This window comes from Triturus cristatus, chromosome 7, assembly GCF_964204655.1.
Source record: "Triturus cristatus chromosome 7, aTriCri1.1, whole genome shotgun sequence".
In the NCBI taxonomy this organism is placed as follows: domain Eukaryota; kingdom Metazoa; phylum Chordata; class Amphibia; order Caudata; family Salamandridae; genus Triturus; species Triturus cristatus.
The window spans coordinates 1,546,959,265-1,546,985,790 of NC_140590.1; the positions used below are offsets into that span (position 1 = coordinate 1,546,959,265).

Here is a 26,526-nt window from a genome sequence, read left to right on the forward strand (position 1 = left end):
ACTCGAGTCTGGTTTCCCAGCTCCAAAGTCGGCAGCTAAGGCCATTATACCACATCCTCTCGCCACTTCCATGGTTAGTAGTTGGTTCTGTTTTAAGCGGTGCTAACAGGAGAAATGGTCTGGTGCAATCTGCCTCCTGATAAGAAACCCGGCACTTATTTATTTTTACAAATTATCCACAGATGGAGATTCACGATGAAATACAACTTTGCTGACCTTTTTCTGTTTCCCTTCTGTATCCATCTGTTGGCAAAGTTCCCTGCTGAAATTTAGACACTTATGCTGTTTGACAGGAAACTTGTCTGCAGATTAGTCAAATGTCGCCAAAGTTATAGGCAAACCCCAAACGCCTTTCCAGTTGAATCTGAGTTGCAATCATAACTACACTGTTGTTGTGTGTGTGTGGTTGTGTATGCGTGCGTGTTTGTGTGTGTGTGTCCACTTTGTCAGGGATTGAAACTTGCACTTCACTTGCCATAGGAAGGCCTTTTATTCATTTGCCAAAGACTTTGGCACTGTTTGACAAAACATCTCAAAATATGCAAGTTCTTAGTGTAGGATTTATATATGGAATTTCGTGATTGACAGGAGTGATTATGCACCCAAAAAGAGATTGTTTTCAATGTGTATTTAATCTGATGTATTGTACATGTTGTCATTCCGCCAAGTTCAATGTTGTTTTACAAATAGTTTATATATTTGCATGAGTTTTAGAGCTACAGTCTGGTTGATTTATTTGACATTTTTGTAATATTGCCAAGATCAGAACTTAGCGTTTGCATATCGAATATTTTACATATGTTGCATGTAACTTGTTTTAATTATGCCAGTATAACTAGAAAGAACTGAAAAAATGTGGACTTTAATGTTACTTTTCCCACAAAAGTGAAAACAGATGTGACATTATTTACCTAGGACATTCAGCTTACATTGTTATGTACATTTTGGGGGGTGGGGGGGGGGGGCAAGGGGAGAGGTCTAAAAAGTGGTGGTTCACATTTTCAGTCTCACGAATGTTTTCTTTTTGCTGCAACAAAAACTGCCAAATGGAATTACACCATGCTTATCTTTACAAACTTTAATCAGAATATTTTCTTTTGGTGTTTGATATAAACCCATTCAGTAGTTTTTGAAATGTTTGAGTTCAAAAATAGTTGAGTGGACTTCGAAAGGATCAATCATGATTTTTTATAAGAAATTTTGAATTTCAAATACAAATCCGATTAGATGAAGCTGTTCTCTTTTCTGGCGCTCAGACCTTGTCCTTATCTCACAAATTACGCTGCATTAAGCTTCGCCTCTCGCACATTAGCTTACAGCATCTGATATAAAACCAGTTGAAGTAATATTATAAGTATAATCCCAAAAATAATAAAAACACTGACATTAACCATTATGGTGAGCCACTATTTATTCATATTTATCTATTTGAAAGATTTCTGTTGAACAGAACAGACCCATTGGGTATCAAAGCAGTTTACATGAGTGGGAAATAGGTACAAACAAAACGAAAATGCATTTAAGAATAGTGCGGAAAAAAGAGAGTAAAATCAAAATAAAAAATATGTGCAACAATCAAAATGGACAAATGCGGGGCATGAGGTGAAATGTTTGAGGCAATGGAAGCCTCCAGGGGCCATCTTACGGATGTTCCCTGGGGACGCAATGGCCATTAGCACCCACTTTGCGTGCCTCTGGGGCACTTTGATATTACAGGAGGGGCCGCAGATGCTTGCTTGTGCGGCCCCTTCTATGATAGATAGTGCTGGCGCACATATAGCGCCAACGCTATCACTAGAGGGCTTAACGCCCTTTGCCTCTGCGCCCACGCCGTATTATAGAAGTGGGTGCAGAGGCAAAGAAGCTGTCCGGAGGCACACTGACAGTGCGCCACCTTAAAGGTGGTGCACTGTCAGTGCGCCCCTTGGTGGCAGGACTCTAGAGGGGTACATCCACTTGCAAGCAGGTGCAATCACTCACTGCACCTTCCTGCAAGTGGATCTCTAATCCTCCTTAAAAGGGCAGTTGGGTTGAAACACGGAGCAGCTGCTTCAAAGCCACTCAATTTTTCACTTGAATGCGCTGCCCCTAGGGCTGACATTCAATGTAATAGGGCGCACTTTCCCTTTTTGTGCCCGGCGCACCTGTTTTAAGGTGCGCCTTGGTGCAAACAGGGAAAGTGAGCCCTATACTAAGCACTGCCCCTGGAGTCTCAGGATTTTTGAGCGAGCCAGGAGTAAGGTGTCACCTTTCTTTCAGGTAAGGGGTTCACCTTAGAGGGCTGTTCAACATTGTGGTTGTCAAACTGAGAGGTCATGTTCAAACAGTAGTATTTTAAATACTATTGGAATTGATAGTAGGAAGAAATTCTACTGATCTCTTTTGGAATTGAGTTCTAAATCTCGGGACATTGTGCAAAAAATACTTTGGGAGGGAGGGGGGCAAGCCAACACCGAGACCAATTTTTTCAGTGAAAAAGGCCGCTTTATTAAAAACAGGTGCATATCACAATGTCCAACCTAGGCCATTTGCCTTACAAACTAAAACCTCACTATACATAAAGATTTCCTGATCCTCCATTCCCCCCCCCACACACATACGATCCCCACATCAATCCCCCACCCTGCTGATAACATAACATTCCATAACAATCCCATAACACAGTATTGCAGTTCCAAGCTCCTGCCCTCTAATAAAAACCTAAACCCCTACCTGTATTTCTGCAACTGTAACTCCTAACCTCTAGTCTAAACTTAGCCTACCTGCCTAACCTTTCCCTGGCCCTGCCCACAAATATCAACATTTTACTACAAAATTCTGCGAATCTGGCCAACTTTTTAACAACCCTGCAGCACCTGTTTCAAGCTACAACCTGTACAAACTTTCGCCACACCCTATGCACCTGCCCCCAACAAAAACGTCCCACATTCCAACAAAAACTTCCAACAAATCACCCCCCAAGAAACCCTAATTACAGGGTGGAGGGAGGGACAAAAACTAACTGTCTATAGCACACCCAGCCACCAGGTCACCAAAACCTAAAATGGTGGCTGTGATATAACTTGCTCCCCTGTTATAGTCCTTGGGCTACAAACTTTCATTGGGCTACCTTTGGGCTACTCCCAAGGTAGCCCAAGCCTACAAAATGTCCGATGTCTCAAGGGCCTACAAAATGGCTGCTGTGGCCGCGCCTCCCCCTCCCAAACTGCCCGGGGGGCAGACCTCCCGTGGCTCGGCTGCCCCCCAAACCTCCCATTTCATCGACCTGGATTTAGTCAGTTTCTGCAGGTATGAGTGACTTAAAGCTTTCTGGGCATTGTTGACCAGCTAAAGGTTTTGAGGTTACATGCTAAATATCTTGGAAAGCCCTAATGGACTGCCTGTTGAGGGTGTCCAGCTTCGGTAGGGGCTCAGGGGCCTAAAGCTTGAGGCATTGCTGTGGGGGTGACCAGCAAAGGCTTGCACCTCTTAGGAGTTAAAGGCCCATGACCACGTTGCAATGACCGTTCGAGGCCTTGTGAGGACGGCGGCCATCTTAGGTGCGATTTACTACTTAATCTGCACCCAGCAATGACTTATTGCTTGTTATTAAGATTACTCACCCCAGTGGCAGCATCCATGGATCCTTGTCATAAATGGTTCACCTGGACCTCCTCGCCCTGGTCTGGTCTTTTGATTCTTCTTTGTATCATCTTCGTCAATGGTGACCTGCAAAACAAGAAAAGAAAAAGAACATTAACAAAGCGACAGCACCACAGCATTGTAATTTGTAAATGTGCAGCAAGGACAGGTACCTACAGTGAGAATGACACTCTTCCAAATACATCTGTAAGAACAAAATGAGAAAAGGATTTAAAGCACAATTATGTTTTAGGTTTAAGAGAGTGCTGCGCTCGAACCACTGGCTATAACTAGTGCAGAGAGCATTTAGAGTTTATTGAGTGTCATAGTGCAACATGCAAGGTTAAGATACTGTGATTATAAGAGCTTTGGGGCATATTTACAAGCCCCTTGCGCTGCCGGTGTGTCACTTTTTCTGATTTACTGGCGGCGCAGTGTGGTGCTCCATATTTGCATGATGTTTTGCTGTTTCTATGTGTGCTGCGCTATGCAGCCCACATAGAAACAGCAAAAACGAGGAAAAATAAAGCATTTCCCCTCATTGTGCCATGTTAAGACCAGGTTTATTTTGGTCTTAAATTTGGCGCTGCCCCATATTTATACCACCTTTGTAAATATGAAGCAGCATCAAAATCAATGGGTGTTGTGGTGTAACGCCAACTGAAACACTCATTACCAACTCTTTTCACGCTAAGTATAGCTTGAAAGGGTGCCTTATTTAAAAGGCAGCATTAAGCCACGCTAAGTGGCTTAACACTGTCTTGCAAATAAGGCTAAACCCGTATTGCCACAGTAACGTCCAAAAAAGTGATGTTTATGTGGCAGTAGTGGCTTGTAAATATGCCCTTTAATTTCATAGACACAGCTAAAATTACAGCACTGTTGACATCACAAGTAAAATCATATGTCACATCAACAGTCATGACATCCATGATATCAAGAATGCAACCCATGGACTTTGCTTCTGTTAGTTATGTTGGCTCAACTTTTGGTCATGTCTTGCAGGTTTTGGGTTAAGGTTCTGGCTTCGAGGGTGGATGGGAAGAGTGCGGTGGTCCAATCACACTTTGACTATACCCATGGACCTGGACAACCGAGAGAACAGCATCAAGCACTTTTGCATGCTGGAAGTCTTAGTTGATATTTGCCCAACTCTCATCACTCTATGGTCTTGGAAGAGCGGTGACACAATGGTTGAAGATGAGTGGTGGTGTAATATTCATCTTTCAAGATAGATTGGACTACAGCACTGCATTAAATTATGTGATTTCATTATTACTCTCCTGGAAAAAATATTCAGATTGCAGGAAAACATATCAGTTATAGCAAATTTAAATTAATAAAATTCTGGTTATGTATGTTTTGAAATTAACTGTTGTTGTCAATGGTGTTGTTAAACAAGTTACGTTAGGACTGCTCAAAATAGTTATTGATATAATTTCAATTACGTGTATCTTTTTAGGTAGAGCTTCATGTGCACCTGGATGCAAGCATTCGGCCAGAGACAACGTTATATTTTTCCAGGTGAGCTGTTCAAAACATTGTCACATCAAATTAATGTATTTAACATGAGGTCCAACTGCACATGCACGAGTGCTGTAGAGGGTTAAATATATAACACAAAAAAATGTTGCAGGAGTTTTTATCCAAATTTTATTTTTTCACAAAATACAGACATGTACTAAGATTCCTCGTAGTTTACAAATGTTTGCATAATAATGTAAAATCAGTTCTCATTTACTCTTTTAAAGGTATTACGCGATTGATAAAACAAGTCTTGTAACTAAATGCATGAAGAAGGCAAAATACAGACATGTACTAAGATTCCTTGTAGTTAAGAAATGTGTGCATAATAATGTAAACTCAGTTCTCATTTACTCTTTCAACGGTATTACGCGATTGATAAAGCAAGTCTTATAACTAAATGCATGAAGAAGGCATGTAGTACAATAAAAGCACTCTTATTTAGCAGAATCACACTCATTCTGCCCAATCAAATGCTTGTAGAGAAGAAAGCCTATATGTGGGTGGATCCTAAGGCCCTCTCTCACTACTACTTCTTATAACTCTTTTTCTGGTGATCAGATAGACCTGGTGACACTTGTGCAATTTAAATGGATGCAAAAAGGGTGAATAATATGTATGTAATTGAAGGAGCCAAGTGTCATGTTCTAGATCTGCTCTAGAGCCTCAAGTCGATGGTACTTTTTCTCAGCATGAAAGCGTGGAGGGGGGATCGTTAGCAGGTCAATCAGTTCAATTTCAATTCCCATGACTCTTAAGAATTACAGACTACAAAATAGGGTTAGTTGATGTATTACAAGGCCAAAAATAACTGAACATACAGACACCTCTGAATGAGGGTATAGAAGTACATTGGGACTAATACAAAGCCAAATCTACGAATGAAATTAAAGGCGGTGCAACACGTACAGAGCAATTAGTTCAAGAATCGGGATGCAAAAGATTAGGGAACAAATGTCCAAGTTCTCCTTCATCGAACATTTGTTGGACTAAAGCATTAATCTGTCCTTGCACTCACACTAACGTGGCATCCGTACATGAGCATAACCCAGGGAAGGATCAGTTAAGGTGGCAGCCTGTGAGGTCTTCCTTAGAAGTCTCCCCATATCCTTTGGGTCAGGTAGCATGAAGCTACGGAGCTCGTTCTGAGAGGCGCTCTCTCTCTCTCTCTCAAGAGAGAGAGCGAGACAAAGAAGAAGTGCCCAGGGCTCTTTTCCTAGTTATGATACATCAATAGAGAAGATGACTACCCAGAGTCCTTCACGGATCACACCACCAGGTTAGGCCACATCTTGCGATGCTCCCATGCAGCAGTAAGATGACCTCCGATGAGAAAGTACAACAATTCTCCACTATCATTATCAACGCTCAATGTATTCTCTTCCTTCTCAGCTAACTCATAAAACAAAGACATTATTCTAGCTAACAAGGATGATTCTTCCACCTGCAACAGAAATGTGAGAAAGAACAGAGTCCAACATGCACATGAAATTCAGCTGTTAATTCTAATGGAAGAGCTTCCAGTGAAGATTTATTTCAGGCCTAGAGAATTCAGCTAAAATAAGAGAAAAGGAAGAAGAGCGTTAGGAATTTATGTAGAAATAACGCACATTCAATTAATATTCTTACCTATGTATAAATTGACATGATTAATAAATACATTCAGTAATAAATGGTTGTCAGTTGCGCAACACAAGTACTTCTGTTAGTGTTTCTGGTGCTTACATTCAATTACTTCACATTAATTCTTCACGTATTCTATATAGTGGCATAAATAAGTCATGTTCATGTTACCACGGTACAAGATTTTAACACTTAGGTTAACACATGGGTACTCGCAAACATTTGCCCAGGGGCCACAAAGTACGGTCTGTGGTGTGTCTGCGGGCTATACTGATGCCAGCAGTTTGGAGGTAGGGGGTCTGGGTGGGTCAGGGATTGTGTAAGGAGGTCTAAATAAATGTTAAATAAACGGGCATGTATTTATTTGCAGGTTAATAAATGCTTGCCCGTTTATTTAACATGTTTTTCTGAATATTAGAGCCCAACAACTAAACATCACCTTGTGCTGATGTTCACCAGGGGAGCCTTCCTTTGAGTATCACTGGGTTAACACAACATAAGATTGTATGTGGATGCAGTGTACACGTGTGATTATAATGCACCGCTACAATGAAAAATTAATTTTGCGCTAAATGAGTGTCCCCCCTCTGATGACCTGTGTCATCACAACCCTCATAATTCCCTGTAGAGGGGACCGGTCTAAACAGATGTCGTAGCAAGTCTCCCCTGTCTAAATTCCTCCAAGCGCTTAAGATTCTCATATTCACCGCCCTGCAGTCTTTCCATTCTCCTTTCTCTCTCTCGAATGGAGTTCTCTACATGTCTGGACTTATTCCACTTGTAAGCCTTCACTATGCCCAACAAAATAAAGACACAAACCACAACTATCACTATTGGTTTCAAGATATACCCAAAATTCCTCTTCCCAGATTCGCAAACCAACTTCCAACCTTTCCAAAACCTTCCCCAACTGTATCCCATATTTCCTCTGTTGCCAAATCATGTATCTCAGTGATCTTACTATGAACTTTCTCAGATCCTTACTATGGTCCGGTATATAGGTGCAACACTTTTGGTCCTTCAACCTTTTACAGACTCTGCCCTCTTTTGCTAGTAACACATTTAAAGCAATACGGTTTGTCATTACCATAGCCCTTATCGAAACCATCTCTTCATCTACGAGCAACAACAACTGAGCTGTATTGACGGACAACTTATCTAGTATAGTTGACAACCTCCTAATCTTGACGTCATTCAGAACCACCCATTAACTAGGTATCATCAAAATATGTCTCCCACAATTTCCCCTGCACTCGTTCCACATTTCTTTCTATATGATGACTTCCCTTCCAGACTCTTAAAATCCTCTAATTGGTATATCTTTGGAAACACAACAGCCACATAACAAGTACCATACCATTTGTTTGGCAGAAGAACGTGTGCGTTTCTCCCACACACAAAGTACACATTCTGCACCACTTGGACAGCATCCTGCAAAAATATCTTCGAAGACGCATCAATCAGAAATGTATGTTCACATGCACTCTGTCCTACAAAGATGGTGTCAAAACGTGTCTGTACTTGTTGAATGCAAAGCTTGCCGCGTTGTTCCCAGTCTAAAGCTGTTGGACCATAACTTCCCTTAGCCTTTTGAGCTAATTCTTCCTTAGTCCATTGGAAAACTTCCTCCCTACTATCTAGTTTAACTGTTAGACCACTATGTATGTCTGCTGTCTGGTCTGCAAACTTTTCTCTCTATATATGTTAATTTACATGTTAAGTTGTGTCTATGTGCATACGCTGTATCTAATGTAATGAAAAATACTTTCCCATTCTCTCTTCCTGCTTATAGTAATTGTATTTACTCGGATGTTTGTAAACTGGATCTTCTGAAAGCATGAAATCATAATTCGAGAAATAATACTCGTAATGACCCTTGACCCTTCGCATAAAATATACTAAGAAGCAGACTACAACTAATATCATACGTCAAGGGCAGGTGATGGTATCATATGTCCCCTTCAACCGTGGCAGGCAATTGCATACATACATAACAGTCTCTCACATCCATAGTATCCACATAATCATACAGCAATTTCACACAAGCATTCAGTGTATAATCACCTTTAGACAAATCCACATGCAGCAACCGACTAGTTTTCTCTACTAAGCTACTGTCAGGTCCTAATGGACCCTCCTTTGTGCTAGAGGTGGTAGGTGTGGACTTCCCATGTACCCACACTACCATAACCTTTTCTTCATGTAAATGTATAATGGACATAATAATGACTAGAGCTATCACTATAGTTATTCCTACAATAAGTGTACCTATTATACATTTATGCCTATGGTTCAATTTTCCAGACTCTATTTTCAAATTGGCTTGGATTGTAGCTGTAAGAGGATCAACACAATGTTTTTCTCTCACCTTTTATTTCTGTACAACAAAGTCTCTGAACAGTTTCTTGAAGTCTTGGAAACCGGTTATCAACTTCTGGCACAATATTTACACAGCATGAAATACTTCCCTAGCCCTCTTTCTTCTACAGAAAAGTCTCTAATTTCATTCTTCTTCCACTCGGGCCTAGGTTATCTCCATTAAACAAAAAATTTTTTATTTACATTTCAAAGTTCAATTTACATCCCTTATCAGATCAGAGCCAACTTCGTCAATGAATCACTGTAAGAGTTCAATTCGGAATGCTGCAATCTCCTCAGGCAATGGCTGATTTCAAAAGGTTGGAAATGTGAGATCTTCCAAGATCAAACTTCGTAAGCCACTCAGTCTTGAAGGATATGGTACTGTCAATGTCAAAATACCGATTAGCCTCTACTCTGGGAGCCCTCAACTCGGTCTCGATTATCAGTATTGACTCCCCGGACCTCACTCTCCCCGGCATTTATAGCAAGGTAAGTTCACTCCAGAGAGGCATAGCTCTGGCACAGCACTCTTGCCCTCATCGATCTCCTCAAGCTCCCCTGAGCTTGTTCTGCTCACTTTGATCGGAATCAGTTGATCCAGTTATTTGAGCAAGATCTTTTTCAGATGCAAGTCTCAAGTCCTGAATTCTCTGTCTCACCAGCAGCGATTCCTTTACGACCTCTCTCCTCCTTGGCAGCACCTGATCACTTTCTACACCAGTCTCCTCAGCTGAGTCAGACTCTACACCACTCGGAATGTTACCGTCTTCCCCAGAGTCTATACCTGTGTCTTGTGTAGCTTGACCCTCTTCAGCTCGACTTGGTGGGCATTCAGCCCCTTCAAAAAACCCCAATGCTTGGCTTGTCCTCTCCGGTGATCTTGCGACCATGGCTTGAGTCACTTCGGGAAGAGGAGCTGTTTCTTCCGAGGGTCCTGAAAATCTGTGGGTGTGTGAGGCATGTATCCAGTTTGGCAGACCTCTACACTTCACAGCCGTGTTTGTCACTAGGATCACCTGGCACGGACCACGCCACCGTGAGGCAAGATAGCTTTTCCTTGCATGTTTTCAGACCAGGACCCAATCTCCCGGGCCTAAGTTGTGGCAGGGGTCTTTTGAGGTCGGCGCAGTCGCAGCTTCAACCTGGTGAGACATAGAACGAACCTCACCAGCTAATCCTTGCAGTAATCAAGGACCAAATCATCAGTGATTTTAATTAACACTGTGGATGACACTGCAGGTAAGTTCATCGCTCTCTCCATGATGATCTTGTATGGAGATAACCCAGTCCTCCTGTCTGGAATGCTGCGCAAATTCATCAAAACCAAAGGCAATGCCTAAGGCCATTTCAAAGATGTTGAGGCACAGACCTTTTCTATTCTCATCTTTGGCGTCCCATTAATCTGTTCCGCCATTCCTGACGCTTCTGGCCTGTAACCACAGTGCAGTCTCTGATCAACATTTAAGGCAGTACACAACATCTTCATGATCTCGTTATGGAAATGGGTTCCTCTATCCGACTCCAGTGTAGTTGGAAATCCGAAGCGCGGGATAAGCTCTCTCAACAATAGCTTTGTTACTGTAAGGCTATCACATCTTCTAGTCGGATAAACTTCCACTCAACGTGAAAAGATGCACACAACAACCAGAATGTACTGCAGTCCAGTACACACAGGTATTTCAACAAAGTCCAATTGTATTCGGTTGAAAGGACCTCCGAACTCCCGATGTGACTCAAAGCACAGTTTTTTTTCCAGCATTCATTTGTTGGCACATGACACATCGATAACACACTGCATCAGCAATTACACAGAATCTCGGGTTGAACCACGTTTGCCTGAACAACCTCACCAATGCATCTCTCCCTAAGTGAGCTACTTCATGAATCTGTCTCGCCATAGGACTCAACAAACAGTACGGTAACACTGCTCTTCCATCTATTAAAACCCAAATGTCATCTTACCCCCTTTTCACATGCTGCACTAATCCAACTAGCTTGTTCCTGATCTGACACTTCCCCCTGGAAACACTTAACCTCATCTCACGTATCTCCAATAGCTAGAATCATGCTGAGTTCAGTCCTCCCTGTGCTCTTGCCAAAGTATTCCCCATTAAAGATGCATGCATGGGTGGCACAAAAGCATGCAACTTTGTCCGTGTACCTGTTGCCCACTGTCACAAAATCTTCCCCCCTTCCATATGCAGCACAGTTTACTACAGCCACCTCTTTTGGTCACGGCAATGTTTCCAACAGTTGTCTCACATATTCCCCGTTTTTTATTGAGATCCTGATGACATTAAGAAACCTCTGTGTGACCATAGCTGTCCAAAGTCATGAACTACACCGAAACCGTACTGGCTATCAGTATAACTGGTGACTCCGATCTGCTCGGAGACAAGGCATGCATGGGTCAAAGCAAAGATGTTGGCTACTTGTGCGGAGTATACTCCTTGTAGACAAGCAGCTCCCACTCCTGCAGAAATGTTGCAAACAGCAAATGCTTCTCTGAGATAACCCTCGTTGTCCCTTAGGCATCAACCATCAACAAATAGGACTTGGTTAGGATCAAACAATGGTTTATCGACAATGTCGGGTCTCAGTTTGGTACAGAGTTCAGTAACGTCCAGACAGACATGGTCCTCACAATCTTCTCCATCAGCATTTGGAATAGGGAAGAAGGTAGCAGGGTTTAACATAGAACATTTTTTCAAGGTGACATTATCCACTGCCAATAAGATTTGTTTGTACCTTGTTAACCTATTGTTTGTCAAATGCTGTGTTTTAGTTCTCGTCATCAGAAGCTCAACTGAGTGTGGAACATATACAGTAAGTGGAGGGCCAATCACAATGCTTTCACACCTTTCAATGCCTACACCTGTTGCAGCAACGGATTTGAGACATCCGGGCAACGCTGAAGCTACAGGATCTAATGTAGCCGAAAAATAGGGCACTGGTCTAGGGTCACCTCCATGTGTCTGGTTGAGTACAGATAAAGCATAACCCTCTCTTACACAACAAAACAGCAAAAACACTTTGTTGTAATCAGGCATTCCTAAAGCTGGAGCGCAACAAAGGCAAACTTTCAAATCCAAGAAGGCAACCAAGCAATCGTTATCCCAGGGTACTTGATCACTCACATCTTTATGAGTCAGCTTCTGTAAGGGCTTTGCCTTCAAGGAGAAATGTGGAATCCACTGTTGACAGTAGCCAACCATTCCCCAATACATCCCGACCTCCTTTTGGGTGGTAGGCGCATTCATTTTCATGATCGCCTCTATCTGGTCTGGTGACACCTTCCTCTTGCCCTTCTCAATGTGTTGTCCCAAATACTAAACTTCAGTTAGGCAGTACTGAAGTTTGTTCGGTGACACCTTAGGTCCATTTTCAGGTGAATGATTCAGTAGAGCAATGGTATCATCCCTGCAAGCCTCTTCTGTCTCCGATGCAATTAGGAGATCATTGATATACTGCACCAACACTGAATCCGGTGGCAAAATCAAGCTTTTGAGGTGCTTTTTCAGAATCTGATTGAAGATGGATGGACTTTTGGTATAATTGACCACAAGAAGCTGCTCCTAGTGTGATGTGACCTTACTACAGTTGTGAGTTAAGTGTGGACATCTCACAAAAAGTGACGGACTGGCCTCACACACCACCTGGTGTCATGCTTCATCATCGGCCAGTCCTCGCCCTCCAAAACCTTCGTTTGATGGAGGGCGGGCATACACCTGGAGACAGGGATGCACTTCTAAACTAAAGAGTGGGGGCCCATGGGGTAGAACGTGGAGTTAAAAATCATTATAGTTACTAAAAAATATTTTTAATGTGATCAGTAACTATATGATGCTAAAAACAAATAGCGGCAGGTGGGGTGTTTTAGGTGTCCCCTAGCCGTCTAGTGTTAGGTCGACATGTTTCTGCCTTCTTGGCCCGAGCGGGTCCAGGGCATTCATCAGGACCTAGGTTTACAAGAAGAGGGCTCCGTTCTTACCAACTCGTGGCAAGAGAATACCACTGCGCAGGTGTGGCGAAGGCCACACTCCACTAGCTAGATGGCTTCCAACTGTAAAGCCCTAGTCAGAAAGACTACTTGCCACATGGGGGGATAAAGGAGGAGACACTCCTGTTCAGTTATCTGAGGCAGGGTGTCCCGTGTTCAGCCTACGGTGTTGCTCCTCGTCCGCCCGAGGCGGACGAGGAGCAACACCGTAGGCTGAACACGGGACACCCTGCCTCAGATAACTGAACAGGAGTGTCTCCTCCTTTATCCCCCCATGTGGCAAGTAGTCTTTCTGACTAGGGCTTTACAGTTGGAAGCCATCTAGCTAGTGGAGTGTGGCCTTCGCCACACCTGCGCAGTGGTATTCTCTTGCCACGAGTTGGTAAGAACGGAGCCCTCTTCTTGTAAACCTAGGTCCTGATGAATGCCCTGGACCCGCTCGGGCCAAGAAGGCAGAAACATGTCGACCTAACACTAGACGGCTAGGGGACACCTAAAACACCCCACCTGCCGCTATTTGTTTTTAGCATCATATAGTTACTGATCACATTAAAAATATTTTTTAGTAACTATAATGATTTTTAACTCCACGTTCTACCCCATGGGCCCCCACTCTTTAGTTTAGAAGTGCATCCCTGTCTCCAGGTGTATGCCCGCCCTCCATCAAACGAAGGTTTTGGAGGGCGAGGACTGGCCGATGATGAAGCATGACACCAGGTGGTGTGTGAGGCCAGTCCGTCACTTTTTGTGAGATGTCCACACTTAACTCACAACTGTAGTAAGGTCACATCACACTAGGAGCAGCTTCTTGTGGTCAATAGTAGTTATGGAGGCCGCTAGCTCCTAGCACCCCGTGCCTCCTGTTCCCCCCCTCCACACTTTGTGGAGTTCTTCTAGTGATTGCTGGACTTTTGGTATACCCTTGAGGGATATGACACCACGTTAAGACACAGTTCACCAGACAGAAAGCTAATAAAAATTGGCTTTAATCATGCAGTGGAATGAAGAAAAATTCTTGGCACTGTCAGGACTGGGCAATGCTGTTCCATGATAGGCCCTTCTTACCCCTGTTTTAAGTTTAGACACCAGAAAAGGTCAAAGAAATCTCCTCTCACTTGGAGTCAACTAGTGGCACGGTGTTTCGAAATGTTAATAGATGGAAATCCTTCGCACTGCTTTCGGCAGAATTCCATCATGGCAACCGCCTATCGTTTTGTAAGTTAACATTCTAGTTGTTTAAGGGAAACAACTGAAGTGATGCGGTGATCGCGCTCGCGCTTCTAACGTGCTGCACACTTCAACCATCATCGGAGGAGGAGAAGCATCGTCGGACTGCAGCGCTTCCCTGTTGTGACAGGAAAATTTGTTGAGGAGTAGTTTGTTCCTGTTTCTTCAGCCAGTCCAGGATTTGTAGTAAGGAGGACGTTTTCTTGGGCGATTCCATACCTGATACTTCACTGGAATGCAGCTATTTCTTGGGAAATAAAGACTCTCAGCTGTCTGGAGAAATTTCGAGTACTTCAGCATTCTTAGTTATAGGGCTGGAGTACTTCCTGAACCTTGAGAGAGAAAGTCTTTCAACTAATTTGTTTTTTGGATCAACTATCCAGTATTAAGCTCTGCATATCTGGATTGAGAAGTCATTAGAACTATTCAGAACAATAGTTAAGCAGCGCACAGGACACTACTCTTTTTGAACTTGCTTAACCCTCAGCTTTGGCAACTTATTCTAACTGCACTATATTAACTATTCAACTACTAACTTACTAGTCTGCACAGCATATTACGAAGGTATTTATACTTCCCACCTTTAATCTCAAATCCTATTCTTGAGGAGTGCAGCAGCAACTACAAAAGAGAAAATAAACAAAGACTGTTATATAGAATTGGACCAACAAGTATATCAAAACATCTTATACAAGGATATTACCTTATCACTAAAATAGAGAGAGGCAAATTCCACTGATATTACAGGTAAAAGAACTGTGTTAAAAAACTATAGTGATGTATAGATAAATTAGAAGAAGAGTCTGGATTGGGAGGGGCTGTGTGAAATAGTAATTTTGCGCTTTGTATTTGCAGGTGCTAGGAAGACCCAAGTCAGGAATTCCAGTAGAAGAGGCACGGCAGTGGCAGTCTCTCTTTTTACTCCTATTCCCCTTTCCCCCTCTTTACTGCTAGTTGATTCTATTTTCGGCTGCAGTGGAGTAGGGTAGCTGGGAAAAGTTCTTCTGATCCTGTGGAAGCAAGGTCCAGGTACACGGCATTGACAGGCACAAATCAATCACAGTAAACCAAATAGCTTTGCAAGGGATCGGAAACAGGATCACAGATGGATTTGGAACCTTGGGACAACATGGAATCACAATGACAACATTTTTTCTAAGATCCTGAACTATGCAATATTTTCTGCTCGGCTTCTGCGATTCCATGATAGTTGAATTGCATGGATTTCCTATGATCTCCATCAATATACCCTGTGCAATCATGGAGTCATTCACAGGTGTAAATTCTGCATATGGCTTGATTTGTGTACAGACTTGTTCAACTCCTCGAATCAGCCCTATTTCTTCTCCTGTGAAGTTCCACACCACTGGAGAGACAGTATCTCTCAAATCCAGCGGCATGTCTTCCACTGTCAATACGGTAAACATGTCTGTGCAGTGAGTCTGATTTGCTAACTTGAATTTAATGCCATCATCGTTGGTCTGTAGCTCAATTCCTTTCGGTGTGCAATAGATGGTACAGTACAGTTCATTTTACATAAGAGATCACGTCCTAGCAGACAGACTGGACTTGAATCGCACACCACAAAATGGTGTCGATCCTGAAAGGTTCATATTTTCACTGGTACCTCTTCTGTCAAAGGGTTTGTCATTCTCTTATTGGCAACTTTCACGACTTGCATTAATTTTGCAGAGAGGGTAGGTTTGGGACTACTTCAGATCGCGCAGTAGAACGGGTAGCACCAGTATCAATCAAGAATGTAATGGGATGACCACCTACATCTGCCTCCACATACGGTCGACTCTGGTCCACCTCTAAGACTGCCCTGAGGTTACAGTCTTCCTCCCCCCTCAGGGACCGTCATTGTGACAGGTCCTGATCGAGTCCTTCTAATGCTTCCATAAAGGGCATTTGGTGGTACGTTCGGCTACTCTGCGGAATTCTCATAGGTTGTGGCACTTGCACTAATTTATTTTGACCTCCCCCATTGTAAGTCCTTGGTCTCATCACAGTGTTTACCACATCTGGCACTTGTACTGGCTCTCCCTCATGCATCTGATTTGCTGAATTTAACTGACACTCATGCTTCCAATGCCCGATTTTGTGATAAAAATGGCAAGAGGTGGTTTTCTTTAACGTGGTAATGTCTATTCCTGTTTTAGGATCTATAGGGACACCTCTTCTCCTTCCCTGTCCAGTCATATACAGAGTGTCCTGAACCCCTCCCTGGACATTTCCCTATTCTGACCCATGGTTCCTCCATTTACCGGTACCTGATGTACTCTTTCGGCATTCTGCATTTGAACTAGCATCAACTTGTCCTTTATCCTCCTATGATTGAAATCTATCTCATCACTGCAATACCTGGCATAGCGTAAGATTTCATCCACTGACGTATTCTGCCAGCAGATCGAATGTTGCTGGATCATGAGGCTTATCTCTGGTCTCAATCCCATAACAAATTTGGAAACAAACTGTCCCATGTCTTTAGGGTCAAGTGTATCTAACCCACAGTATTCCTTGAAGGCTTGCAAAAGCGGCTCATAGTAAGCATGTACAGACTCCTTGTGTTCCTGGGTTGTTCGATCTATTTTAACCCAGTTGATATCTTGTAGGGCTATTTTAGAATGTAATTACTTGTTCGAACTTTTTCATGACCAAAGGTGAAGGACTGTGAGTTATAGGATCACTCTCTGGCTCAGCAGAAGGCCAATCAATAGCAATTTTGCAAGCGAACCATAAGTCTCTTGGAACCACAATGTCAAGCAACTTATTCAGATCAATCCACAAAATCTTCGAGTTCTGAACAAAGTCGTTGACCTCCTTGTACCATTCAGCAGGCTTCTCCCTCAGTCTAGGGAAATCATTTGTGAATGCATCTAAATCGCCCCTACTCCAAGGAACGTGCACATACCCTCCACTAGGCACCTCTCACAGTGGATAAGCCTCAACTCCTGATGTTTCCCCTCCCGGAGGTGGCATTTCTCCCGTCACCTTCCGAATGCTCTTCTTCTTCGAACACCTTTCCTCCCACTTATCAAGTATACTCCAAGCGCATATCCCTATAATCAGCTCTCGAATGTGTGCTTTCAGGCCTGTTACTCTCTTCTCTTCCAATTCCTGGTCACTATAGTTCAACCTATGGTTTCCCTGCAGCATTTTTGTTTTAGACAGATCAACATCATATTTCTGAGGCAATTTCTACAACTTCTCATGTGTCGTCTCGCCTTTGACATCCTTTGCTACAAACAATAACTCGTCCGGCTATTAGGTCTCTATCCTCTCCAAAGGCAAATTCCCACTAATGACTTCATCCACTTCAGCCTTCAACCTCACCACATCCAACAGCTTTGCCTTTACCACTGCCTTGATCGTGCCCTCACTCGACGTTCTATTCTGTCCTTCCCTATTGTTATTACGGACCCTCAGCCAATTTTCTAAATTTGTACCAACTAGGACATGCTGGTTTCCAGAGGTCCTCTGACCTGTACTTGCTTCTGCTGTTAACCCCATTGGTCCCCTCACTGGAGCTTCCCACATCCTCAAATCTGAGTGCGAGTTCGCTAGGGACATGGATCGTATGGTGTTAGAACCAATGTGTGTTCTCGAAGGATCCGCAGTCACTGGCAACGGGGTACTAGATTACACAGGCACCATGGAAGGACTGTTTCCATTTGTGGTCCCGCTTACCCCTAAATCGATTCTCTCCTCCAACTCTGACTGTTGCTGACTAAGGCTTCCCACTGGTGACCGGTACCGAAAGGGCTTCCGGCAACCAGTAAGTAGCGTTGACTCCACTTGATTCTGCACACCCCAAAACAGATATCCCTGCTCCTCCTAGTCCTGTAGAGATCCTTCCCACTAGCTCTGCAATAGAGCCTGTCTGGGATCTTGACACTCTTTCCGTATTCCCTGCATTCGCCAGTTCTCACCTTCCTTCCTCCGAATGTGGGTTGTAAGGTGGAGGATGCTCCGATAACAGTCTTTCTAACAAGCTGTCATCCGTATCACACCCATCATTTCCATTTTCTCCTCCATTCCTATCCTGAGAATTTCCCTCTCTCACCAGCATTGGATACAGCCTCTCTCCCTCAATGGTGTCTACCCTATCTTTTCAGTTGTGTGTCCCATTGTGCATCCTGATATGCCTTCATTGCCTTCTTCTTCCCTGTTCTTTTCATGTGCTGCTCGCATCCACGCATCTAATGCCTCAAACTGTGGTGGTCTAGGCACAAAGGCCGCAGCCCAGACATCATCCCCTCAACTGATACAGCACCTCCACTTGACACGAAGCATAACATTGAAAGGCCAAATCCCCTTGCTTTACAGTGATCTTATGCCAATTTTGAAGCCAAATTATAGTATGGAGTCCTACATTTGTTGCCGTATAATGTGCTGGATTCTCCTTTGGCAGTGCCTCTTCACCCAGTCGAGTAACAACTCCCTGATCTCCCCTGAACAAATCCCGCAACATTGCACGATTACATCAAAATATCCCCTCGATAAACAAGATTTTCTCAATCACAACTTTGTGATGAATGCCAACCAATCCCAGCACGGTGTTACATCAACCAACCTATCGCAGCATGGCATACTCTGACATCACCTTTACATCTCGCAGCGGTTCATCCTCCTTCACAATTTCTCCATGAGGTTCACTCGCACAAACACAACTCTGTAATTGTCTATAAGATTGATAGAATTAAATCATCCAAGAGCCTTCACACACGGCGACCCTAGACCTGCCTAGTACAAAAGGTTTACCAAACGATTCCCATGCATTACATTCATACAAAGTTCCTTGTCTTAGGTGGAACTGCCAATGATGTTTCACCTCAACTCCTCAAATTTGCAGTCAGATAATCACAATAACTCGGTGAATTCTACACCCTTTAATATATCCTGGAATCTTAGACCACTTTGGGACCTGAAACTGAAATCTCAATCCTTGGACCACATCCGTCCCGAAACCACATTTACTCGAGTTTCACGCCAACTCCGCCAGACATCACACAATCAGATCACTCTAGCAATCTACCAAATGATGCATCCCTCCGTTGTTCTCGCCGCACTGTCAAACTCCATTGGTCTCCATCAAAGTCCGTCCCTTCCCATTCTCGATCATTGTGCTCTATTTTGGGGCTCTAGGGTTCTAGGTCTCTTCTAGATTTTCTGGATTTTCCCCCCGCTTCATGAAGAACAATCCTACTCTGCTACCAACTGATGGAGCAGAGTACTTTTTCTTAGCATGAAAGCGTGGCGGGAGAGAAATTGTTAGCGGGTCAAACAGTTCAATTCCAATTCCCATGACTCTTAAAAATTACTGACTACTATAAAGGGTTAGTTGATTTATTACAAAGCCAAAAATACCTGAACATACAGACACCTCAGAATGAGGGTGTAGAAGTACATTGGGAATAATACAAAACACAATCTACGAATGAATTTAACGTGGTGCAACAAGCACAGAACGATTAGTTCAAGAATTAGGATGCAAAAGATTAGGGAACAAACTTCCAAGGTCCCCTGCATTGAAGGTTTGTGGGCATAAAGCATTAATCTGTCCCTACACTAACACTAATGTGACATTCCTACATAAGCATTTCCCTGGGCAGGATCAGTTAAGGTGTCAGCCTGTGAGGTGTTCCTTAGAAGTCTACCCACATCCTTTGGGTCAGGTAACATGAAGCTAAGGAACTTGTTCTGAGATGCTCTCTCTTTCTTTAGACAAAGAAGAAGTGCCCAGGGCTCTTTCCCTAGTTACAATACATCAATAGATAAGATGACTACCAAGAGTCCTTCACAGATCACACCATCTGGTCAGGCCACATCCTCATAGGTACTTTTCCATTGGCAGTGATGCTCCAGTGCAGTGGTGAGATGATCTTGATTCCCAGGCACTGTCCGATGAGAAAGTACAACAGTTCTTCACTATTAATATCAATGCTCAATGTATCCTCTTCCCCCCTCGCCTAACGCTTAAAACAAAGACATTATTCTAGCTGACAAGGATGATTCTTTCACCTGCAACAGAAACATGAGAAAGAACAGAATCCAACATGCACATGAAATTCAGCTGTTAATTCTAATGTGAGAGCTTCCAGGGAAAATGTATTTCAGGTCTACAGAATTCGGCTAACATAACAGAAATGGAACATGAGCGTTACAAATTTATGTAGAAATAAGGCACATTCAATTATTATTCCTAACTACATATAAAATGACATGATTAATAAAAACATTCAGTAATAAATGGTTGTCAGTTGCGCAACAAGAGTACTTCTGTTAGTGTTTCTGCTGGTTACATTATTTCTTCACGTATTCTATACAGTGGACTAAATACTTCACGTTCATGTTACCACGTTACAAGATTTTAATACTCAGGTTAACACAACATAAGATTACATGCGTATGCAGTCTACACATTTGATTATAATGCACCCCTTCAATGAAAAATGAATTTTTCACTACATCATAATGATTTGAGGATACTTAATAACAACCAGAAGTCCAAAAGGCAGGTGGGGTATGGTGGTCTTGATGTATTGCCACAGCTTCACGAAACCCTTCAAGACTTTTCTCAGCGCTCAGATGTAGGTAAGAGAGGTTCCATTGATGAGGTTACAAAGGATGAAAGATCTAAATCTGTAGGTAGAGCAAGGAGGGTTTGAAGGCTAGGAGCTCAGTGGAATAGTGCCTTTGCTAGAAATGTAGGCGAGTGATGCTGAGGTTATGTGGTTCTGTTTTTTGTTTTGAACAACGATTTTAGTTAAAATGTAACAATCTAAAAATCAAGCACACTTAATTAATATTGTGGATTTATAGAAAGCTCCATGTCACATTTTTGTAACTTCACAGGCTTATCCAGAATGAAAAGTAATATATTGTGGCTGAAGGTGCGCACATATGATGGTAAATTGGCGAGTATAAACTCCACCAAGTACTTAGTACTGCACTTTACATATACGTGCTTGTACACGGCGAATTATGCAACCAAGTCTATACATTAGCCTGTTAAAAAGCATCCTTTTTGTTCTCTTGTGAGTGGCTGGTGGTGCCCAAGTGAGCCGTGTTAAAGTTCACAATATGATCAATAGGAAATTCAGGTCAGGCTGAAAGAGCAACTGAATGACTCAATAGTCATCATTTCCAATATGCACATGTATACATGAAGATACATAAAAATGTAATACAGCCCTTATGGGCATATCTAGGGGTTTCAACAAAGAGTTTGCAGCACTAAAATCACCATCTTCCCAGCTTTCAGGAACAGGCAGACTTTTGTATGAAACCCACATTTTTCTACACAGTTTTGGCATTTTACTGGGACATAGCCTATTGTTCCTATTTTTAGTGCTTTCAGTTAGTGGTAGAAATGGGTGTGAAACCAGTGATGGGTCCCAGAAACCTACACATTTCTGAAAAGGAGACAAAAATAAATTCTGAATTCAGCAAGGGGTCATTTGTGTAGCTCCTTCACAGTTTCCCCCTAGGAAGTAACAGTTGAAATAAATACATTTTGAAATTGAGTTGAAAAAAAAGCCATTTGTGCCTACGTTTTCACCTGTAACTTCTCTTGACTATGACAGATTTTTTTAAACAATTTACGGTTATGTATGGTGGACCCTTCTCATTGTGAAGATAGATAGGCTTATAAGTTCTCCAAGAACCCAAGGTACCCAAAGCCAATAACAGAGCTGCACCTTGCAATGGTTTTATAGTGTGTATTGGGTACACAGCAATTCATTTGGTAAAATATAAAGAGTGAAAAATAGGTATCAAGAAAGCCTACGTATTTCTGAAATGTGAATAAGATATAGAGTTTAGAAGCATGTGGTTATTTGCACATCTTTGAATTTGTGGGTACTCATAGTAGCATGTGAATTAGAGGGCATTTTGCAAAATTACTTTTTTTTTTACACACTGTCTTCCTTTGGAAGGCAGAAACGCATAGATAGATAATTGATAATAACACTTGTTCTACTATTCTGTGTTCCCCTAAGTCTCCCGATACAAATGGTACCTCACTTGTGTGGGTAGGCCTAGTACCCGTGACAGGAAACGGCCCAAACGCAATGTGGACACATCACATTTTTCCCCTGGACACTGACCCTTTTTTTGCAATGTGTCTAGCTGTGGATTTTGGGCCCTAGCTAAGCCGGCACCTAGGGAAACCTAGCAAACCTGTACATTTTTGAAAACTAAACAGAAAGGGATATCCAGCATGGGGTACCATGCACGCCTCTCACCAGGTTTGTTACCCAGAATCCTTTGTAAATCTCAAGCTTTGTAAAAAACAAACACATTTTCCTCCCATTTCTGTGATGAAAAGTTCTGAAACCTGAGGGGAGCCACAAACATCCTTCCATTCAGCATACACTGAAGTCTCTCGATATAAATGGTACCTCACTTGTGTGGGTAGGCCTTGTGCCTGTGTAAGGAAACGGCCCACCACATTTTTCCACTGAAAACTGACCCTTTATTTGCAATGTGCCTAGCTGTGGATTTTGGGCCCTAGCCCTGCTGGCACCTGGAGAAACCTAGAAGAATTGTACATTTTAAAAAGCTACATACACAGGGGAATACAGGAAGGGGTGAAATCTGTGGCTCTCACTAGGTTCTGTTACTCAGAATCGCTTGCAAACCTCAAACTTTGCAAAACTCATTTTCCTCAAATTCTGTGATGGAAAATCTGGAATCTGCAGGAAGCCACACAATACCACCCACCCAGAATTCCCCCAAGTCTTGCGATAAAAATGGTACCTCACTTGTGTGTGTAGGCCTAGTGTCTGCGACAGCAAGCAGCCCAAAACGCAACGTAGACACATCACATTTTACTGAATACTCACCCTTTTTTGCAATGTGCCTAGCTGTGGATTTTGGGCCCTAGCATAGCCAGCACCTAGGGAAACCTAGCAAACCTGTGCATTTTTGAAGACTAGACAGACCGGGAAATCCAGGATGGGGTGACATGTGTGCCTCTCTGTTGCCCAGAATCCCTTGCAAACCTCAAACTTTGTAAAACAAAACACATTTTCCTAAAATTTCTGTGATGGTAAGTTCTGAAATCCGCAGAAAGCTACACACTTCTACCCACCCAGCATTCCCCCAATCCTCCCGATAAAAATGGTACTTCACTTGTGTGGGTAGACTTAGCGTCTGCGACAGGAAACAGCCCAAAACACAACGTGGACACATCACATTTTGCCACTGAAAACTGACCCTTTTTTGCAATGTGCCTAGCTGTGGATTTTGGGCACTAGCTGAGCTGGCACCTAGGGAATCCTAGCAAGCCTGTGTATTTTTGAAAACTAGACAGACAGAACAATCCAGGATGGGGTGATGTGTGCCTCTCACCAGGTTCTGTTACCCAGAATACTTTGCATACCACAAACTTAGTAAAAAAAACACACATTTTCCTCCCATTTCTGTAGATTTTTGAAAACTTGACACCCAGAGGAATCCAGGATGGGGGTGACTTGTGTGGCTCTCACCAGGTTTGTAAAAATAAAACACATTTTCCTCACATTCTGTGATGGAAAATTTGGGAACCCCTGAGGAGCCACCCAACCTCAAACTTTGTAAAAAACAAACACATTTTCCTCCCATTTCTGTGATGGAAAGCCCTGGAACCTGAGGGGAGCCACAAACATCCTTCCACCCAGCATTCCCCCAAGTCTTCCAATAAAAATTGTGCCTCACTGGTGTGGATAGGCCTAGTGCCCCTGTAAATAAACGGCCCAAAAGGCAATATGGACACATCACATTTTTCCACTGAAAACTGACCCTATTATTGCAATGTACCTAGCTGTGGGTTTTTGGCCCTAGCTCAGCCGGCACCTAGGGAAACCACCCTTGCACAAAGAAGAAATATACCCCCTGATACCTAGTGGGCTTTCTGTTCCCGTAGGGGGGCGGATCAGGGGGTATTGCCCTGATATGCACCCGGGGGGGGGGCAGAAAGACCACGCCCAATACCTTTTTGGGGGTTCAGGCATTGGCACGCCCATTCTAGACAGCCCCCACAACACTCTAAGAAAACAAAATAGTCTCTGGTGCCTAGTGGGCTTTGTGCACCCCCGTGGGGCAGGGGCTAAGAAAGACCATGCCCATTTTATTGGGGGGCTGGGTGCATTGGCATGCCCATTCTCGGCAGCCCCCACCCCTACACTAAGAAAAACAAATTAGCCCTGGTGCTATTGCCTCACCTGCCCCTAGGGGAGGCAGAGGACTTCAGTCCCCATTTATGTGGGGCGGGGGCATGGTCATGTCCATTGTGGGCAGCACCCACCCCTCTTCTATAAATAAATAAATCCTTGTTGTCTAGTGGGCTTTATGCCAGGGCAGAAAGATTGGCCCATTTATGTTTTGGGGAGGGTGGGGGCATTGGAATGTCCGTTTTGGGCAGCCCTCACCCCTAATATACCCCTAGCATGACTCTGTCTGTTTCATGACACTCACAGGAGAGCTAGTTTGACCTTCCACTTCAACTTGGTAATTGTAATATGTACTTTTGCATCCCTAATCGCTCCAACTTTATTTTTCATTTTGTATTTTTAGTTAATAGGTAATTTGTAAATCTGTAGCCCTCACCATGTGTTACTGTGGTAGTTATATGTTTTGTCACCTCTACCACATTACTTGGAATTTCTCATGTAATGCACTCTATTGTAAAGCGCTCTGATACCTCAGGGTAAAGTATGCTCTATATAACATCGCTTAAATAAAATAAATACTTGAAATAAATATATATATATAAAAAATCCCTGGTGCCTAGTTGGCTTTCTCCCCCCAAGGGGGCATATTGGGGGTTAGAGCCCACATCTTCCCCTGGGGGGGTGAGGGGGGGGGGATATAGAAAGACTTTGCTTTCAATTTATTTTGGGTGGTGGCATGGTCTTGCCCATTGTGGGCAGCCCCCACCCCTCTTTCTTAAAAAATACCCTTGGTGTCTAGTGGGTTTTCTACCCCACTGGATGGCATATCAGGTTAATAACACCAAACAGGCAAAAAGACTGTCTCTTTTGTGTTTAGCGGGTGGGTGTATTGACATGCCCATTTTAGCCAGTCCCCACCCCTACATATTCCAAAAATAATCCCTGGTGCCTAGTGTGACTTCTCGGGGGGAGGGGGAGGGGGGTGCCAGAAAGACTGACTACGCCCATAGAAATTTGGGAGGAGAAACGGCCCTGGCCCAAGGGGCCGCTCCCCCTCCCTGGTGTTTAGTGGTGGATCACTGCTTTGCGATCACCCTCCTGTGATGATTCCCATGCAGGGATCCACTAGGGAAGGGTACCATTCGAAGGGAGAGATTCTCCCCTTTGCAATGCTACCTCTCCTATGTGTTTCGGTGCTCGGGAGGCTTAGATACCCCTTACTTTTTATAATGGTAAAACATATGAACACATCCAGCTTTTTGCAGACGTAAAATTCAAAGAAACAGAGCCTCTGTATTACATATTCCATTCCCTTTTATCAATAAAGCAGAGCTGTGAACAGGTCCTCCATCATAGGGACTCCATGAGAAGGCCACTACACAGTTTAGAAAACACACACTGCAAAAGAGTGAGTCACCACACTGTATTTTTCTTTTTTAGTTATTTAAGAGGCGACCCTCGCGGTCCCCATTGATCTGGCCGAAATAAAGACGGGCAGTTTATTTTTTGATTTTATTGGCATTTGCAGAGTAGCTTAATTAAGTATATTTGAGAGCTATGAGAGCAGGGGTTGCAAATGATCAACAAAATCAATAGTTCCATATTTGACATGTTTTGAGAATGGGTTTTAGCCCACAGAGAGAGAGTTCAGTAAATAAAGCACTCAATGGAAACATCTTGAGTGGTGACCGGGGCATGATTTCAAATATGAGGAAGTCTAACTTAGTTTTTTATTCTTCTGAAGTTTGTGCATTAAAGACCGTTAAATTGGGTAACGGTTACATCTGCTATTTGCAGTGCTTACAAATGACAAATTCAGAGGTAAGAAGCACTAAATTAAAACATGATTTATTATGTTGCACTTGAGTATCTCTCTCATACTGCGCATTGTTTGTGAAGTAAGTATGCGACTGGAATACATCTCCATTAAAAAACACATTTGCACATATCTTGTTTATTACCCATTTTATTTATCCAGCTTCAACTTGCAGAAGATTTCAGTTCAGGAACTAA

At 43.1% G+C, this 26,526-nt stretch overlaps 1 protein-coding gene across 1 annotated transcript in view; it reads left to right on the forward strand.

Moving 5' to 3' along the window:
- Positions 1–26,526, forward strand: part of LOC146812342 (adenosine deaminase-like) — a 195,416-nt gene that overhangs the window by 46,411 nt on the left and 122,479 nt on the right. The window contains exon 2 of the mRNA XM_085619335.1: positions 5,084–5,145. Within this exon, the coding sequence (XP_085475461.1) occupies positions 5,084–5,145 (62 nt within the window). The remainder of the gene's footprint in view (positions 1–5,083; positions 5,146–26,526) is intronic.